The sequence below is a fragment of the Cervus canadensis genome, chromosome 25 (assembly GCF_019320065.1).
Source record: "Cervus canadensis isolate Bull #8, Minnesota chromosome 25, ASM1932006v1, whole genome shotgun sequence".
Taxonomy (NCBI): Eukaryota; Metazoa; Chordata; class Mammalia; order Artiodactyla; family Cervidae; genus Cervus; species Cervus canadensis.
The window spans coordinates 1,918,948-1,937,869 of NC_057410.1; the positions used below are offsets into that span (position 1 = coordinate 1,918,948).

The window sequence follows — 18,922 nt, forward strand, 5'->3', positions numbered from 1 at the left end:
ATAAATATTAACAACAACCACCAAGAACTTTGTGAAGATGGAAGGGAACCCACTCCAGTATTTTTGCCTGGGAAATCCCATGGACAGAGGACCCTGGCAGACTACATTACATGAAATCATAAAGAGTCAAAAACGGCTTAGTGACTAAACAACAACTATACAGATTTTGGATTTCTGTCTTTCAGACCTGTGCAAGAATAAATTTCTGTTGTTTTAAGCAAAAAAGAAAAAAAAAAAAAAACCTTTAATTAAGCACTTATTCTGTGCCAGCCAGTGTAAGTACCTTATAAAATTATTTAAATTTCAAAACTCTCAGAAAATCATTAAAGATCTGTAATTCCATATTCAAAATCCATAGGGCCAGACATGTTTCAGAGTTCTGGAAATTTCAGGTTCCAGAAAGGTAAAGTGGGGGATTCCCTGGCAGTCCGGTGATTGGGACCCTGCACTTGCACTACCAAGGGCACATGTTCAATCCCTAGTCCGGGACCTAAGATCCCACAAGCCATGGGGTACGTGGCCAAAACATAAAAATAGAAAAGTAAAATGGTACATATATTAATCACCCATAATCAATATTTCTGGAGTAAAAATGTACACATAGTCTCCAGGATGAGTTTTTATTTTTTTTTTAAACATTTTATTTTTATTTATTTGGCTGCATAGAATCTTAGTTGTGGCATGTGGGATCTACTTCCCTGACCAGGGATCGAACCCAGCCCCCCTATATCAGGAGTGCAGAGTCTTAGCCACTGGACCACCAGGGAACTCCCCTCCAGGATGAGTTTTTAAAAGACCACAAATAACCACACTTCTCTTCAGGTCAGGTTTAGCTGCCATATGAACTACCTCCAAAGTAGTATGGATTACAAGGTTTTTTGGATTTTGGAATCATGAATGACCATTTTTCCCATTTCTCTGATGAAGAAATTGAAGTAAGAGAGATCAGGTTGTTTGCCCACAGTCATACGGCTTATGAAAGGAAGAGACAGAATTTTAACCCGGGCCATCTGGCTTGAAAACCTTTATTCCTAACTCCACCTGCCCACCCCTGCCAGGTAAATCCCGGCTGTGGGCGCAGAGGCTTGTCCTTGGAGACCTGCTACTCAGGACCTTTGGGGTAGAACACCAGGAATTCTGAGAAATCTCAGAATGTATTTTCCTGAAAAGGAGAAACCTCCAAGTCTGAGGCAGTCTAGATCTCACGCTCCTTCTCCACTTCAGACCTCCCTCTGAGGACCCAGAAGACCTGGCTACAACAGTGCTCTTCCCCTCCTTTAACCGTCAGACTGGAGGTGACTGTGAGCCCCACAGGGCAAAACCCAACCCGGGGCTACAGAGGAGTGTGGACTGTGAGCCTCTGGGAGGGGCGAGAGGGCGGCAGGGCTTTGAGAAGGCCCAGGCAGTGGAAAATGAACTCTCCACAACCTACATGACAATGACCTACAGTGTCCTGCCCATGACCCCCTTGCGTTTGAAAGCCATGTTCTAATGTTCTATCTTTAAACCTCTGATCTCCACACCCCACTCCCACCCCCTACTGCCAGGCTTCCGAGCAAGGCTATCAATCCGAAGAGGAATTTCATCTCTGACCTTTGTCCCCAGGCCTGGCGGCCCACACGGGTAACCCACTCTCTCCCAAAGTTGGCCGAGGGACAGCGGAACCAACCTCGCCTCACATCCCCCACGCTGCACTTTCGTTGGCGATGAGGCTTCTGCCAGCTTCTACCTGTAACTGACTTCATCTCTCAAGCTGGAGGTTTGACTGCGCTACCCCCCCCAGCCAGGGTTCATGCCAGCTGGACACACTCTGCTTCCGGGGCCCCCGGCGGCCGGCAGGGAAGGAGCCGAGACCCTGAAGCCCGGGGTTGCAGCTCTGTCTCAGGCGCGGAGCTCAAGCAGGCCCCTTGGCGATGATCTGCTCCTTGTTCCTGGCCGTCCTGGTCCTGGCTGCAGCCATGGGGGCCGCTCCCAGAGCTGACAGACAGTGTCCAGCCTGCGGGGAGCCGGCCTTGGACGTGGAGAGCCACCGGGAGCTGCTGCTTAACCTGGCCAAGAGGCGCATCTTGGACCAGCTGCGCCTCAGCCAGCGCCCCACCCCGGGCCGGCCGGTGTCCCGAGCTGCCCTGCGGGCGGCCCTGCAGCGCCTCCACGGGCCCCCGCAGGGGGCGCTTCCGGAAGCCGACGGGGGCCAGGAGTATGACATCATCAGCTTTGCCGAGACAGGTGGGTTCTTGGCCTGTAGATCTTCCCCCAAACTCCATCTCCTCAGGAAACGAAAAGCTTCCTCCCTGATATCTAGCCTCTGACTTTCTCCCCAAAGCCATCCCAACTCTGGCCTCCCACAGCCTATAGTCTCCTAATCCCAGGCTCCCAACCCCCACCCACCCAAGCGCTCCCTTATAGTTTAGACTTGACCCATGGGCACCTGAGAAGTGGGTACCTTTCACTTCTCTTTGAGACTGCCTACCCCATCTCCCCTGGTTCCTCTCTCTGCAGGCCCCACACACTTCCACAGGCTGTGATGTGAGCCCACCCACTTCCTGAGCCTGGACGCAGGGTCTGGGAACTGCAGAGTCTGTCCCTCCTCTGGCCCCAGGATCCAGCCTGTCTGTACCCCGTCCCCCCTCCCCCAGATACCTCATTTGGGTAAAAGGTAGAAAAGTGAAAAACTCCGATTACAATTTCGCTCCACCGACTCCTGTCCTCTTGCTTGGTGACCTTGGGTCCCTACATCAGAACAGGGTAAAAATGGGGCTTAGAAAGATATTTAAAGGATAGATCAAAATGGGGCTGGGGGTAGAGAATTTAGTGGGCAGCTGGAGAGAATATCAAGAATTCAGAGACAGGGGAATTCTTTGGTGGTCCAGAGGTTTCGGAGTAGGAAATGGCAACCAATTTCATTTTTCTTGCCTGGAAAATTTCATGGATGGAGGAGCCTGGTGGGCGGGCTGCAGTCCAGGGGTCACAGAAAGTGGGACGTGACTGAGCATGCATGCCAGTGGCTTAGGACTCTGCACCCTCATGGCTGAGGGCCCAGGTTCAATCCCTGGCTGAGGAACTAAGATCTCAGAAGCCTCAAGGTGGGGCCAAAAAAAAAAAAGAATTCAGAGACAGGATCTGAGAAACAGAACTTAAACAAATGATCTCTCTTGCCTCTGAGCTTCTTGCAAGTTTTGTCTTAGGTTTAGAAGGCCCTTCCCAATCCTGGTCCCTTTCCCTTGGTCGGCATTTACTTCCTTCAAGACCCAGCACTCCTATCCTGAAAACGCCCACCCTGACTTGAGGCTGAGGGGCCCCCTCTCCTGTGGCTCCCATACCCTCACCCGGAACCTGGACCTTCCTTGTGGAATTGCCTGTTTCCAGGTTTTCTATGAAGTCTGTCTTCCCATAGAATTCAACCCCTTGAGTTCAGGAACTGTCATTTATTCTTCACGTTATCACCAGAGACTAGCATATAGTAGAAATAACTAACACTTATACAATATTTGGGCTTCCCCAATGGCTCAGCGGTAAAGAACCTGCCTGCAATGCAGGAGACACACAAGAGTCGGGTTCGATCCCTGGGTCGTGAAGATCCCCTGGAGGAGGACATGGCAACCCACTGCAGTATTCTTGCCTGGAGAATCCTATGGACAGAGGAGCCTGGCAGGCTACAATCCATAGGGTTGTAAAGAGTCGGACGTGACTGAAGCGACTAAACACACACACGTACAATGTTTATAGTGTTCTAAGCCTTTTACAGATACTAACTCCTTAAAAGCCTCGCAAGTCAGGTAGGCAAATACTATTGTTGTCTGTATTTTAGAAGTTATGAAACTGAGGCTCAAAGAGGTGGAGTAGCTAGCTCAAGGTCATATGACCAGTAGGAGGTGGAACCAGACAGCCTAGGTCTCAAATCCTTGACCTTGACCATCATACCACTCTGCCTCTTGCAAACAGAGCGGATGCTTGACAAACAACCAAACCATTCTGTAGGTCAGCTTGGCCATGTCTAGAGTCCCCAGTGATGAATGAGACCCTATTCCAGCTCAGAAAAGGGTTTCTGCTCATAATATAGATCACAAACTCTGGAGCCAGATAAACTGGGCTCAAATTCCGGCTCAGCCACTTGTTAATATATGTCCTGGGTTGTTGATAGTTTTCTCATTTGCAGAACAGAGATAATGAGAGGGTAGTTGAGAGAATTAAGTGAACTAATTAATGTGCTTAGAAAGGATGGGCTTCCCTGGTGGCCCAAACAGTAAAGAATCTGCCTGCAATGCAGAAGACCCAGGTTCAATCCCTGGGTCAGGAAGATCCCTTGAAGAAGGGAATGGCAACCCACCCCAGTATTCTTGCCTGGAGAAACCCACGGACAGAGGAGCCTGGCAGACTGCAGTCCGTGGGGTTGCAAAGAGTCGGACACGACTGAGCGACTGACACTTTCACTTTCTTTCACTTAGAAAGGAGAAGGTTCAAGGGAACTTAGAAGACTCAGCTCCTGCCCATGAAGAGTTTAATTGATACTGCTAGGAATAAATTACTTAGCATACAAGGCAGAATGAAATGAATGCTGGCTATGGACACAGGTACTTGACGGCCAGAAGTCAGTCACTGGGCAGTTTACAAACAGGCTCGATTGCACAGGAAGCCTAACGCCAGTGGGTGAAAAATGGTCCGCAACATCCTAAATGGAAACACACGAGTGAAAATCTGAAGAAACGGACTGCATTTGGAGCTGAAGGCAGTTTGGAGTGGATGAACACAAAGTGGACAGTGGCCGTGAAACCTTGAGTCCCTTGAAAACCACAATCCTGGTTGTTTTTATTATTATTTATTGCTGTTACCATCCTATCTGCTACTAAGCCTTATGAATTCATTTTTATCAGTATTTGTTTTATTTTTTGTTGCCCTGGGTCTTCACTGCTGTGGCTTCTCTTGTTGCAGAGCGCACGCTCCAGGCGTGAGGGCTTCGGGGATTGCAGCGCGTGAGCTCAGTCGTTGTGGCTCATGGGGTTAGTTGCTCCTCGCATGTGGGATCTTCCCAGCTCACAGGTCGAATCCCTGTCCCTTGCATTGGCAGGTGGCTTCCTCACCTCTGTGCCTCCTGGTCGGCTTTTCTCACCTTTGTGTCCCTGACGCTTAGCCCAGGTCCTGCACACCGTGGCAGGAATGACCATTACCAGGTGTTTATTGTACCTGCCTCCTCTCAGTTAATCCTGGCATAAAGTAGACTTTATCATTCCCTGGTCACTCAGACGGTAAAGAATCTGCCTGCAATGCCAGAGACCCAAACTCGATCCCTGGGTCAGGAAGATCCCCTGGAGAAGGAAACAGCAACCCACTCCAGTATTCTAGCCTGGAGAATTCCATGGACAGAGGAGCCTGGCGGGCTACAGTCCACGGGGTCACAAAGAGCGACTAACATTTCATTATTCCCATCTTAAGAATGCAGAAACTGAAACTCGAAGATAATTTACATGGCCAAGGTCATACAGCTTACAAAGGGCAGAATTCAAACACAGTTCTCTCTGACTTTAAAGTCTATATACTTTCCATATTTGCTAATCAATGAATGAATACAACATTCAGGCTGAGGGGGTGTGACCCAAAATGAACTTTGGAGGTGAGAATGACTGATCCCTGGATCCTATCTTTTATATTTAAATATTTTATTAGTTTTAAGTTTTCATTCCAACTTAAGCTATCATCTCCACCATTGTGTGAAAGAGAAGATCTGAGAATTGTTCTTGCTGGAGATACAAAGAGAAGGAGCTTGGGGCCCCGGAGAAACCAGGGGAAGAACCTCTGGTGGTGTCCTGACACTGGCTCAGACTGGTTCTTGAAGCCTGATGGTGAACATCTGCCAACGGTGCATCCAGAGGTATCACACTGGCAGTCTGAATTTGGCCAGTGTAGGAGAATGTATTCCTCAGAAATTGGCTAACGCTGTTAGTCAGCGCCTTTTCCCCCCACTTTGGAATCCAGTTGTTAAATATTTACCAGCACAACACTGCCTTTGACCTAAAAATTCAAGTTATCTGCTTCCCACATACCTAACGTACAATGCTGAGACAGGAATGGAATAACCATAGTAGATAACATCTGTTCAAAATGGGAGACGGGAGGAAGACACAGAGCAGTCACTGGTCCATGAAAATTCTACCCTCAGTCTGGAGTTTCTTTGGTTGAGGCCTTTTTCTGCAATTTTCCTCTCCTCTTAAGAAAAGCCCACCATTGCTCTCCTAGGCTTCTAGATCCGCTCTCTCAACCCATAGTGCCAGCCCCAGATGTCTTTCCTTTTAAATAAAAAGTGGCCTGTGTTTGCAGCTGAGCAGTTTTCTCAGCCTGTATCTGCCCAAAAGAGTTGGGGGCCTGGAGACCTGGAGACTTCTTTTCATTCTGAATCATCTCTATCTCTTTTAGTCCAAATTGGTGCTGCTTTCACTATTAAAGTTCTCTTTAACACTCTGTGAGCCTTCTAAATGATAAATTATAGTCTACTCAGTCAGACAAAAGGCACTCCATTCTATCAAGACAGATGCTCGTCTTTAGGTTACAAGTCAGGGTGTTGGGGGATAAGATTCTTAGAAGCCCTTCTGTCTAGCTGAGAGAATCTATAGAGAAACATCTTACGTTTTAGATCTTTGAACTTCCCTGGTGGCCCAGTGATTAAGACTCTGTGCTTCCACTGCAGCAGCGCTGGTTCCATCCCTGGCTGGGGAACTAGTGTGACCAAGAAAAAAAAAAAATCTTAGCAAAGATGTTAGATCCTAACAAAAGGTCTTAGAGCTTACCCTTTACTGTTTTGATCATAACTCTGAAGCCATGTTTTACCTGCAGTGTCCTGGGATTGATTTTTGCCCTAAGACCATTTCTTAGTTTGAGAACCTTTTGCCAGAGTTGAGGAATGAAGAAATATTTTATTGTTCAATCTAACAAGTCCTGTTGGAAAGTTTTTCTCTAAATTCTGCTTGAACATTGAACAGTTCCTTTTTTAGTTCATCTCACTCTTGAGATGCCTTATCATAGGCAGCTAAAATAAGCCAATTGGCACTTTCAACGTTCTGCCCAGAAATATCTTTAGCTAAATTCACAACTTTGTTAGATACCATTTCTAGCTTCCAAGTTACCAGAGACGATAGCCAATACATAACACAGGTTCCCCTTTCTCTAGCTTCCAACAGCGACTCCTCACTGTCCTTCCTGCCTTCACTAACAGACTCCCTGCTGTCCTTCCATCCCTTGTCTGACACCCAGTCCCTAAGCCTGTACTGCACATTTTAAGCCTTCGCTATGGTGTACCCCATTTCAGATACTTATTTCTGTTTTAGTTATCCATTATTAGAGCAGATCAGCTCAAACATTGAGGCTTAAAGGAAAAAAAAAAAATCAGTATTTTCTGTGATTTTGTAGTTTGACTGGACTTATTCTGGACAGTTCTTTCACTTGATGTGGGATCGCTGAGGTCATTCAAGTAATTGCGTTCTCAGATGGAGCTGAAATCTCTAGGAGGGCCTCTGATCTTCCGAAGTCTCTCTCCACATGGATCCTCACCATTCCGTAGTCTAGCCCAAGTGTCTTTAAAGCATTTAGAGGTTTCCTGGACTCCTCTGGTAGTCCAGGAGTTAAGACCCCACACCTCCAATACAGGGGGCGCAGGTTCAATAACCAGTCAGGGAACTAAGGTCCCACATGCAGCCAAATGAAAAAAAGCAATTTAAAATAAAGGTTTCAAAAAAATAAAAAATAAATAAAATAAAGGTTTCCTTCCAAGAGGAGGAAGCCTCAAAGTACTTATTAAGTACTTATTAAGCATCTACTTGCACTGTGCTTGCCTACCTCTCGTTGGCCAAATCAAGTCAGGGGCCAAGCCCAGAATTAATATGGGAAGGGTTCGCACAAAACCGTGAATATTGGGAGGCGTTGTTCACCGATGGTCAGCGATGTAGAAGTCCACCACGGCCCCTGCTGGTTCTGTGTCTGCGTGCCATGACTGGGGTGACTTACGAGGTTCTAAAAGGTAAGGGCGCTTAGTGACCTAACAAGAAAAGATTACCTGAGCCAGTCAGATTCTTCTTTTAAGATTTTGGAATTGGAACACTAAAGAATCAGATCACTTAGCTAGGAAGAGCTAAGTTAAAAGTTCTGTAGACTCAGGAGCGGGGGCCACCGTTTAGAGACCTGAGGAAGCTCACAGCGAGGCAAAAGAGGTAGATCCACGGAAAGAGGAGAAGGGAGTAGACTTCCATAGGGAAACTGAGATGACTGAGATCTTGCAGACTTTCAGAGCTGTCTAGAACAACCATATTCCAGGCTCTACAATTCACACCAAGTCTAGTTGAATTTTAGTTTCTGTTCTTTTATGCCCATGAGCGTATCAGTGACATTCCCACGATAAAGCATTCTTTACTTAAATTTAAAAAAGGGGTCACTAAGGCCAAAACATAATGGCATTTAATTGCCTCCTAAAACAGGTGTATTCATCAATAAGTCTTTTTAAACTATGAATTTTATGATCTAGCCTTTTGGAAAATAATTCTGATGTCAGCATAAAATAAGAATGAAAGACCTGACTTCCCTGGCAGTCCGGTGGTTAAGACTTTACCTTTCAACACAGGAGATGGGGATTCAATCCCTACTCAGGGAATTAAGATCCCACATGCCTCGCAGCTGAAAACCAAAGCATAAACCAGAAGCTATGCTGTAACAAGTTCAAAACAGACTTTAAAAATGGTTCATTCAAAAAAAAAAATGAATTAAAAAAAAGAATGAAAAGCCATCCACTCAAAAAGTGTTTATTGAATGCCTATTATGTACCAGGTGCTAGGGATACAGTGGTGAGCCACACAGACACGGTCTGTACCTTTGTGGAGTTTACATTCTGGCTGGGAGTGGGGATGGGGGAAGAAGCGGGAAGGAGAAGCATATAGTCAACAAATGAACAAAAAAGCCAAGATGATTACAGAGAGTGACAGTGGCTATAAAGACCAGTTAAACAGGATGGTGTATTAAAGAGATGAGGGTAAAGTTGAAGGCCGTTTTAGCTAGGTCAGTCAGGGAAGCCCCTCTAAAGAAGCAAATTTGAGCTGAATGGCAAGAAGGAGCCAGTCATTCAACATTCTTGGAAAGACATTCCAGACAAGGGAAAAACAGCAAGTGCAAAGACCATGAGGTGGGTCCATGCTTCGTAAGAGTTCAAGGAACAGAAAAAAACCAGTACAGGTAGAATATAGTCATTAAGTGGCAGAATGCCTAATCATACAAGTTTTCTAGGCTGTGTGTGTGTGCTAAGTTGCTTGAGTTGTGTCTGACTCTGAGTGTCCATGGACCGTAGCCCGCCAGGCTCCTCTGTCCATGGATTTCTCTAGGCAAGAATGTTAGGGGGTTTATTTATTCTAACTTTGGCTGTTATGAGTCTTCGTTCCAGTGTGCAGGCTCTTCCTTGTGGTGACTGGGTCTCTCCAGTTGTGGCACTCGGGATTAGCTGCACCACAGCATGTGGGATCTTAGCTCCCCGAGGATCAGAGATTGAACTCACGTCCTTTGCATTGGAAGGTGGATTCTTAACCACAGGACCACCAGGGAAGTCCCTGTTAAGGGGTTTAGATTTTATTCAAATAGCAATGGGAAGCCTTTGAAGGGTTTTAGGCTGAGAGGATTAAGCTGATCAGATTTATGCTATAAAAAAATTACTCTGGGACTTCCCTGGTGGTCCAGTGGTTAAGACTCCGTGCTTCAACTGCAGTAGGTGTGAGTTCGATCCCTGGTTAGGAAACGGAGATCCCACATGCCACATAACACAGCCAGAAAAAAAAAAATTACTCTGACTAATGTGGTTTTGTGGGCAAGAGTGAACCAACCACTTGGCAAGCTATTGCCATAGTTCAGGAAAAAGATGATTGTGGGTTGAACTAATGTATGGTAGAGGAGGTGGGGTTAAGTGAAATTATATTATGAACTGGAGATATAGTTGACAGGTCTGCAGATTATTTCACAGAAGGGAATGAGGGCAAGCAAGACTTTGGATTAAGCAATACTTTTATAGGGAAAGGGAAGATTGAAGAAGGAACAGGTTTGAGTTGGGGGTCGGGGAGGATAAGCCTAGAGTTCTTCTCTGAACTTGAAAAGTTTGAGATAGCATTTGGATATCCTAGTGGAATATCAGATCTGCGGCTGGATATACAAGCCTGAGGCTCAGGGAGAGGTCAGGGCCACAGATATAGGTATCTGGGGAGTTATCAGCATATAGATGAAATTGAAAGCCAAGGGAATTGATGGGATCTTTCTGGGAGAGAGTACAGATAGAGAAGAGAAGGGAGTTGAGGACCTCCAAACAGTTAGAGGTCAGGCAGAAGAAGATAAGCTGTCAGTCAAAGAGACCAAGATGGAGTAGCCAGAGTCACGAAAGCCAAGAGAAGAAAATATTTCCAGAAGGAGGGAATGGTCAACTGTGTCAAACAGCTGCTTGAAGTCCAGGTAAGGCGAATATAGAGATGAAACCATCTGGATACGGCAACGTGGAAGGTGTTAGTGATCCTGACAAGAGCAGGAGTGGAGGGAACAGAAATCCAATTAATGTGTTTCAGTAGGTCAGGTGAGAGATGAAGAGGGGAAATCAGGCAACAGTAATAGGTACAGGCAGAAATGCAGAGCCATTTTTTTTTTTTTTTGGTTGAGCTACACAGCATGTGGGATCCTAGTTCCTTGACCAGGAATTGAACCCACACCCCTCGCACTAGAAGCATGGAGTCTTAACCACCGGACAGCCAGGTAAGTCCTTATGCCAGTCATCAGAACCACTCTGGTGAGGAACTGGCTGTGGAGAATAAGGGAGGTGATCTTAGGGTTTCTAAAGATGATAAGCAAAGCAATGGTGCCACCAATTCTAAGAACAGAAAGAGAGGTGTGTAGGGAGGAAAACAATGATTTCTGCAATGCTACAGAATGTGGCAAAATTAAGCAGTTGGAAGTTTAGGCATGAAGCTTGGTGATTCCTAAGGTGCAAAATGGTCTGAACTGGACTGACAGATTCGGGAATCACCAGCATAAGATTTGTGCTGGCTGCCCACAACTGTGCGTCAGGTCTCCCCTCGGTGTAGGGTAAGAGGAAACAGGACTTCCCTGGGGGTCCAGTGGTTAAGACTCCGAGCTTCCACTGTAGGGGGGGTGGGCACGCTCGATCCCTGGTTGGGGAAATAAGGGTAAAAAAAAAAACAAAAGAGGAAATGAAGGTCATAGACAGACCAAAGAACTCTTGCACTGGAGAGATGGTCAGAGAAAGAAAAGCCAGAAAAGAAAATTGAGCAAAAAAAAAAAAGAAGAAAGAAAATTGAGCATCCTAAGAGAGTTGTGAGAAGAGATCTTTAAGAAGGAAAGGGTCCTTAACAAGCCAGGACTGTGGCTGAGAAGGAACGCGCGGGGAGGCAGCAGGAAGGACGGACACTCAGAAGGGCGGAATGACGGGGGCTTCTTGTGTCCACAGGCCTCTGCAACTCCACCCAGACTCGTCTGGATTTCCACTTCTCCTCCGACAGCTCAGCTGGCGGCCTGGAGGTCCAGCAGGCCCGCCTCATGTTCTTTGTGCAGCTCCCCCCAAATACCAGCTGCACTCTGAAGGTGAGGGTCCTGGAGCTCAGCCCACGTGACACCAACCTCGCCTCGGCCACTCAGCATCTGCTGGAGGTAGACGACAGTGGTTGGCACCAGCTTCTCCTGGGGCCTGAAGCTCAGACTGCCTGCAGCCTGGGGCACCTGGCCCTGGAGCTGGCCCCCGAAGGGCAGGCGGCCTGGAGCCCCGTCATCCTGGCGGGGGCTGCGCACAGGCCTTTCGTGGCAGCTCGGGTGAGAGTCGGGGGCAAGCACCGGGTTCGCCGTCGAGGCGTCGACTGCCAGGGCAGGCCCCGGATGTGCTGTCGACAGGAGTTCTTCGTGGACTTCCGGGAGATCGGCTGGCACGACTGGATCATCCAGCCTGAGGGCTACGCGATGAACTTCTGCGCGGGGCACTGCCCCCTGCACGTGGCGGGCATGCCTGGCATCGCCGCCTCCTTTCACACCTCGGTGCTCAACTTTCTCAAGGCCAGCACGGCCGCCGGCTCCACCGGAGGCGGGTCCTGCTGTGTGCCCACCGTCCGGCGCCCCCTCTCTCTACTCTACTACGACAGGGACAGCAACATCGTCAAGACTGACATCCCTGACATGGTGGTAGAGGCCTGTGGGTGCAGTTAGCCTGTGCGTGCAGGCAGCTGGGGTGGGGGGACCGGCAAACACGCCCTGACGAAGCTGCTCTTCCTCCATAGTACGGCATGGCCCTCTTCCTGCCTCTGTCCCGAAGCAACTCGGGGAAATGATCCCAACTTTGATGTGACGAGACCTTCATCTAGGGAGGGCCACTGTGATCTAAGGAGAGCCACGGTGCTGTCTTCATAATGACCAGCCCCTTTCCTAGAGCAGAGTCCATTCAGCAAGCCCCATGTGCCCAACTGCCACCCCAGGGACCCTGATGCATCTCCCACCATGAGCAGGGCCATCTGAGTCCCAGACAGACACCCACAGCCCAACTGCAATCCCGCCCACAATCCCCTGCACCTCCTGCCCTTTCTACTGCGCGTCCCCCGCTTCAGGATGAGTTGGCCAGCCCCGTTCCCTGCTTTTCTGGATCTCCAGAGAGTCCCTCCCTTAGATTCACTAAACATTACATCCTCTCTATGTCTTGAGCCCTTTTCCCTCTGACTTGCCCAGTGGGTTGCTAAAGCCTCTCTTGGCATGCCTTCATTCACTCTTTGTCCTTCTCCATTTGGCTCTATACCCTTGGGGGCTGACTCACCTGAGTTCCTTTGGCCTCTGGCTTCCTGCTGAGTTTGACTGGCCTAGCAAACTAGCAAGAATGGAAAGCTCTTACAAGCCAAGAGCGTGGAAGCAGGGATACCAGAACTCAGGCAGAGCTGGAGCTGTGGAGGGAGTGGGGAGCTGGACAGGAGGTGTAGGGATATGGACACGGCCACAGTCACACAGAACCATGGAACCTAGGCAGAGGGAGAGGAATAAGAACCACACGGGCCTCTGTCTCCTCTTAGCTTTTGATCTGCCATTTGCGAGCTCCTAGATGCTTCAACATCCCTCCTCCGTCCCCTTAACCCTGCCCATACCTCTGAAAAGAGGCCCTTCATTGAGTCTTCTTAGTGATGCAAACATCGATGCAAACCATAGAGCCTGACTCTGCCCTGCCCACTTTTCTCTCTTCACAGTCTCCTTAGGGCTGAACTTTCTGTCTGTCCCACACATCATGACTCCTCCTTCCCCAGGCTGCCTCCTTTCTTAGGTCCCGTCCTACTTCCTAGAACCATCCTCACTGGTCTTCCAGCTAATAAAGACCTGGGCTTTACCTGCTCCTTGCCTCCCTCTGTCCTCGCTCCGAGAGATGAGACAGATCCCTGTTCAACCAGCAAGTAGGTGACAACCTGTGGGCATGCACATGGTGGGAGGCAGAGACAAGGCAGCCTTCGTTCACCGATCCTCAGGGCTCTCACCAGGAGTCCTGTCTGGGAGATGGAGCTGGCCAAGGGCCACTTGATTGGGATGGGGAGAAGAAAAGGAAAGTCTGGGGAGAGGAGAGGGAGGCATTGCTCTGAGACTGGGTCTTCTCCAGACCTTTGCCCTCTCCCCCCACCATCCCCCCCGCTTCAGCTGGACAGCCCTGAACCATGGGGTCGATATTGTCTGCAACCCAAGGCCGAGATTGTGCAAGACCCGTGTGTCCTTTGGGAAACGTGATGTCTGTGTTTGTTCAGCATATAACCCCCTCCTATCCAGGTCTGAGGTCCCTGGAAAAGGCACCGTAAAGAAGAAAGTCTGAAAGAGGCCTCCTGGAGAAAGGCAAATCTGAGCTGCGGGCTTCGTGAGCAAACGCCTACTCGCCCAGAAGTTCTCTGTCCTTTGACTTTATGAGATCTTCACCTAAGGAGAGAATCTAAGGAAGCCTTCTGGTGCTTGGCCGCCCTCTTCCACCACTGTCTCCCACCCCAAATCCAGCCCCTCCCAGATCTCACCGCCCTCCTTCCAACTATAGCTTCAGTCCCCAGGGTGAAGACTAAGGTGAGGTGAAGTGAGGTACTTGCCTTGGAGACAGAATTTTAAGGGGATGTCAAAAATTCCGTCAGTCAAGATAATATTTTAATGCAATATTTTAAAAAAATCAATGCAAAAATATCCAAGATGAACAGAATAGCAAATTTTAAAATAAACTAAATGTAACAGGAATCTGTATTATTCCTTCTCTTTTTTGGTTCTGCTTTTCACAAAAAAGAAAGAGTGGAATTGTCCTCTTCCCAACCTTTTGCTCCAGTGTTCCCTGGGCCCTGACACTAGGCTCCTCAGGCTTTTCTCTGTAGGGCAAGATACTCACTCGGGCTCCTTCTACTTCCTCACCCACTCTCAAGCCTGTCGCTACCCCCCAGCCCCCAGCCAGGTTGGTGGTAGGGCGGGCCTGTGAGGCAGATGGCTGGGGTATTTATAACCTGGGAGCACTTCTTGGGAAAAGTGACTAAGATGCTAAGAGCATATTTATAGCTGGGTTCTGACGTAAGTGTCACTGGGGAGGTAGGGGCAGGCCACGCACAGCAGCAAGAGGGTAAGAAGAGCTGGGAATCGGGGGCACCTGATGGAGAGGGCAGCGCAGGACCGGGGTTGGCGACTCCCGCAGTCACTTCCGGATGCTCCCTTGACTCGGGCTCACCCACCGGTGAGCCCTCGGAGTCAGCGCCACAGGCAGAAACCTCGGCTCTGCAGTTCTAGGGTCCAGACCCCACGGGGTAGAGAGGGCTGCCACTCAACAGACTTGACGGACAGGGAGGGCGCTGGCCGCTGGGGAGAGCCCTGGACATATTCTCTGGACATATTCAAGTCTAGAGGGACTTGAATATGACTCCAGAGAAAGGCAGGGCGGAGAGAGGGTCTAGAAGTCCCATTGGCCCCCTCCCACCACAGGTGCTGCAGCGTGGCACCCATCGCTGCCCTCCATGGCCACGTGGCAGTGATGAGGTCCAAAACCGAACTGACGGTAGCAGTGATGTGGTCCCGATGACAGCCTCGGCTTTCCGGCAGCGGCGAGCGGAGAGAGCTGAGGCACCAGCTTCTCCTTCCCCTGGCGGGGAGGCAGGGTCCCCAGAGGGAGAGGCGGGGAAGCAAGCCCTCTGAATCCCGCACAACGCAGAGCAGCCCCTTCCCTGGGCAGCTGGTCAGCGCTGAGTCCTCCGCCGTCCAGCGGCTCAGCACTGCCCCATGGCGGACACTGGCGGTACCGCGCCCCGGCCCCCAAAGCGCCGCCTCTCTTCGCCGGTGCCAGAATCTAGCAGTCTCTCTTGAGAGCCCCCAATGGCTGAATAGCCAGGAGATTCACAAACTGGAACAGGGGCCCATTTCCCAAAACACACTCACTTCCTCCCAGCTTCGTGAAGAAACTGGGGGCATAAGGAGAAAGGCTGATGACATGAGGCCTTGGTCATCACATTTAAAGGCAGTGAGGAGTGTGATAAGGAAGGCTGGGGTTGGGACTCAGGTTGCTATACTGGCCATGTTTTGTTCTTAAAAAGCCCATAAATCTCCCATGTCCCACCGCCATTAACTGAGGTTGGCACCACTCCTAGGACACCCCAAATCTAGGCAGCTCTTGGAGTCCCCCGAAAGAGAACCAGTGTCTGGGACAGGCCCTTCCAAGTCTCATGCCCTTCTGCCATCCTTGATGGACTCTGCCCTGATGTAACATTGCATCACCACCACCCCCACCTCTCCAGGTTTCCCCAGACATCACAGCGACATGCCATCCGCCGCCCAGGCTCCAGCCCGCGTCCACGTTGTGCTCCAGTCCAACTGGACTCTGGGCAGCCAGCACAGGCAAGGTCAGGAGGTAACTTCTGTGCCCCATGACACGCCACCTTGGCCTGGGCAAGAGGACTCCATTCCTACCGCCAGCCCCCCAAACCCTCACCCCTGCCCCAGCCACATTGCTAGAAATAAAAAAGAACTGAGCTCTCCTTCTAGCCCAGAAAAATAACCACTGGGATTCCCAGCTGCCTCATGGAAACTGCTGCAACAGTGGAGGCAAGGAGCTAGACTGGAGGTATGGGGGGAAGTGACCTTCCCACCTTGCTCACATGGAGCTCCCTCCCCCGAGCCCCAGACCTTGGGGATTGAGCCTGTGAAATCCTCCTCCTTCTTGCATCATACGTGTCCACATCGCCCCCCACTCCCCCCCCACCCCTACCTCAAGCTCCGTGACCAGGGCCAGATGGTGAAACCTGAGCTCCAGGGGGGAACCTCCACCCACGGCAGGGGCCTGATGGGCAGCACAGCTGGCCAATCCTGGGGCTCAGAGGGTAGGTCTGCCTGCTGACCACTAGGTGAGGGAGCCCTAGGCTGCTGGCTCCAGAGAGGCCCCGGTCAGTAGCCAGACGTGAGCTGCGAGGGTCGAACTGGCAGACTGCACTGAACATCGCTACCCATTGGACCATCCACTGTCTGCCTTCCTGAGTTCCAGGCGACAGAAGACAGGTGGCCCTACCCTTGGCCAAGGGTAGGTGTGGCTCTGCTGGCTGCAGCCGCCGTGCCCTCCTCACTGGCCTCCACGCAGCCAGACCCAACAGGAGGAGCACCGGCCCTCCGAGGCCCCCGACCTGACCCCGGGCCGTTCACCAGGACCATGGGGCTCCCCCGTGTCCAGCTCCAGCTGGTGCTGCTGTGGGCACTGGTGTGGGCACGGGTGGCAGGGTCTGCGTGTCCCTCCTGTGGGGGCCCCCCGCTGGCACCCCACGCAGAGCGAGCTCTGGTCCTCAAGCTGGCCAAGCAGCAAATCCTCGAGGGGCTCCAGCTGGCCAGCCGTCCCCGGAGGACCCGTCCTCCACCGCAGGCGGTGCTCACCAGAGCCCTCCGGAGACTGCAGCGGGGAAGAGTGGTTCCCGCGAGTGGGGAGCAGGTCATCAGCTTTGCTGTCCTCACAGGTGGGTGAGGGAGAGACGGGCAGAGAGCTGATGGGGCAAAGGGGCAGAAGGGGAACGAGACAATGATAGCAGGCGCAGAGGGAGCCGGGTCTGGAAGGGAGAGGAGGAGCTGCAGCCGGACTGGCCTCGGAGTCCCTGCTTCTTCCGCAGGCGGGAGCTGGGGAGCGCGGCGGGCAGGGCTCTCGGGAACCTCAGGGGACAGCATCACCTCCGCCCACATTCTCCAATCCCGTCTCCATCTTTCTGGCAGACTCCTCCACCGCCACCTGCAGCTCCACGCTCGCCTTCCACCTGTCCGCCCCTCGGTCCCACCACCTGTACCATGCTCGCCTCTGGCTGTCCGTGCCCGCCGCCCTTCCCGGCCCTCTTTCCTTGAGGATTTTCCGATGTGGGGGCAGGAGGAGAGGCCGCGGGTCCCGCGTCCTTCTGGCTGAGCACCGGTTGACAACCCCGGGCTGGCACGCCCTGACTCTGCCCTCTAGCGGCTTGAAGCGCGAGGAGTCTGGTGTCTTGAAACTCCGACTGGACTGCAGTCCCCTGGAAGGCAACTGCACTGTCGCCCCACAGCTCCTGGACACAGCAGGAGAGCAACGGCCCTTCCTAGAACTTAAGACCCGGCCCAAATGGCCTGGAGCAGGCCGGGCCAGGAGGAGGACCCCCAGCTGTGAGCCTGCGACCCCCTTATGCTGTCGGCGAGACCATTACGTAGACTTCCAGGAGCTGGGATGGCGGGACTGGATCCTGCAACCCGAGGGGTACCGGCTGAATTACTGCAGCGGCCAGTGTCCCCCCCACCTGGCTGGCAGCCCCGGCATTGCCGCCTCCTTCCATTCTGCTGTCTTCAGCCTCCTCAAGGCCAACAACCCTTGGCCCTTGGGTACTTCCTGCTGTGTCCCTACTGCCCGAAGGCCTCTCTCTCTCCTCTACCTTGACCGTGATGGCAACGTGGTCAAGACAGATGTGCCGGATATGGTGGTAGAGGCCTGTGGCTGCAGCTAGCAAGAGGATCTGGGGGTCTGGAGTGAAGAGATCAACCTAGGGGGTCCCCAGGCAGAGGGCCTCTGTGGCTGGAGGCATCAGGTTCCTGACCCTCACCTCCACCCCATGGGTCATCTGGCAGTATGACTGGATTGACCCCTCTGAGACCCAAATGGGCACCTCTGCGTCCGGTCTCTGGCCCATTTCAGGCTGGTTGATATGTGGGGGAGATGGGGAAAGTGTGTCCTATAAAGGAGTCTATCCAGAAAGCGTGAGTTCCTGCCCTAAGCTGTCCGAGAAGACGGGAGGGAGTGTGGGAAGGAGAGGCAGGGAAAAATGCCTCAGCCTCTCCAGAGAAGAAAAGGTCCTCAAGCAAGGGGCAGAAGAAGTAACCAAGAGCCCAGCAGCCTTGGGATGGGGGAGGCGGTCTGGCCAAGGGCAGTGGCTGTGGAAGTGCTAGAAGGGAGGCCCAACAGGGACCTGGGCAAGGGGCGAAGGGGAGGTGTTTAGGAAAGCCCCAGAAATGGGAGTCCAGAGAGAGTGGTGCTAAGCCTGAAAAGTTTCCTGGTTTTTCTCTGGGGCAGGACCCATCGGGGAGGCAAATGTTTATACTTTCCTAATAAAAATGAAGAAAAAAACATCAGCAAGTGTGAATCATGAAGGGCTGGGATGATGGTCCAAAACAATGGTTCTCAGAGTGTGGAACTCCCAGGAGGTCCCTGAGACCCTTTCACATGGTCAAGACTATTTCCACAATGAAATTAAGATGGTACTTGCCTTTTCATTTTCAACATCTCAGTAGTCTAGTGTGGAGTTTTCCAGAAGCTATAGGACATGTGATTACATCATCTTCCTGACATCTTTGTTAATGGGATGTGTGCTTGTGTATTCTTGGGTTACAGCTTTTTTTTTTTTTTTTTTTCCAGTTTTAATGTCTAGCATGGTAAGTTGATATAAACACATAA

At 51.0% G+C, this 18,922-nt stretch overlaps 2 protein-coding genes across 2 annotated transcripts; both read left to right on the top strand.

The window, feature by feature from the left end:
- Window positions 1-1,644: 1,644 nt before the first annotated feature.
- On the top strand, window positions 1,645-13,176 carry INHBC (inhibin subunit beta C). The gene is made up of 2 exons (XM_043447485.1): window positions 1,645-2,226; window positions 11,468-13,176. The coding sequence occupies exons 1-2, from the start codon at window positions 1,914-1,916 to the stop codon at window positions 12,211-12,213; spliced, it is 1,059 nt and encodes a 352-aa protein (XP_043303420.1). The 5' UTR covers window positions 1,645-1,913; the 3' UTR covers window positions 12,214-13,176.
- Window positions 13,177-16,409: 3,233 nt separating this feature from the next.
- INHBE (inhibin subunit beta E) lies at window positions 16,410-18,551 on the top strand. Its single transcript, XM_043447031.1, has 2 exons — window positions 16,410-16,979; window positions 17,230-18,551. Exons 1-2 carry the CDS (start codon window positions 16,682-16,684, stop codon window positions 17,976-17,978), a joined length of 1,047 nt encoding a protein of 348 aa, XP_043302966.1. The 5' UTR covers window positions 16,410-16,681; the 3' UTR covers window positions 17,979-18,551.
- Window positions 18,552-18,922: the final 371 nt, after the last annotated feature.

Bases quoted from the DNA above. Each gene is read 5' to 3' on its own strand.
- INHBC (XM_043447485.1), top strand. From the start codon at position 1,914: ATGATCTGCTCCTTGTTCCTGGCCGTCCTGGTCCTGGCTGCAGCCATG. The intron at 2,227-11,467 runs GTGGGTTCTTGG...TTGTGTCCACAG, and splicing joins CATCAGCTTTGCCGAGACAG to GCCTCTGCAACTCCACCCAG.
- INHBE (XM_043447031.1), top strand. From the start codon at position 16,682: ATGGGGCTCCCCCGTGTCCAGCTCCAGCTGGTGCTGCTGTGGGCACTG. The intron at 16,980-17,229 runs GTGGGTGAGGGA...TCTTTCTGGCAG, and splicing joins CAGCTTTGCTGTCCTCACAG to ACTCCTCCACCGCCACCTGC.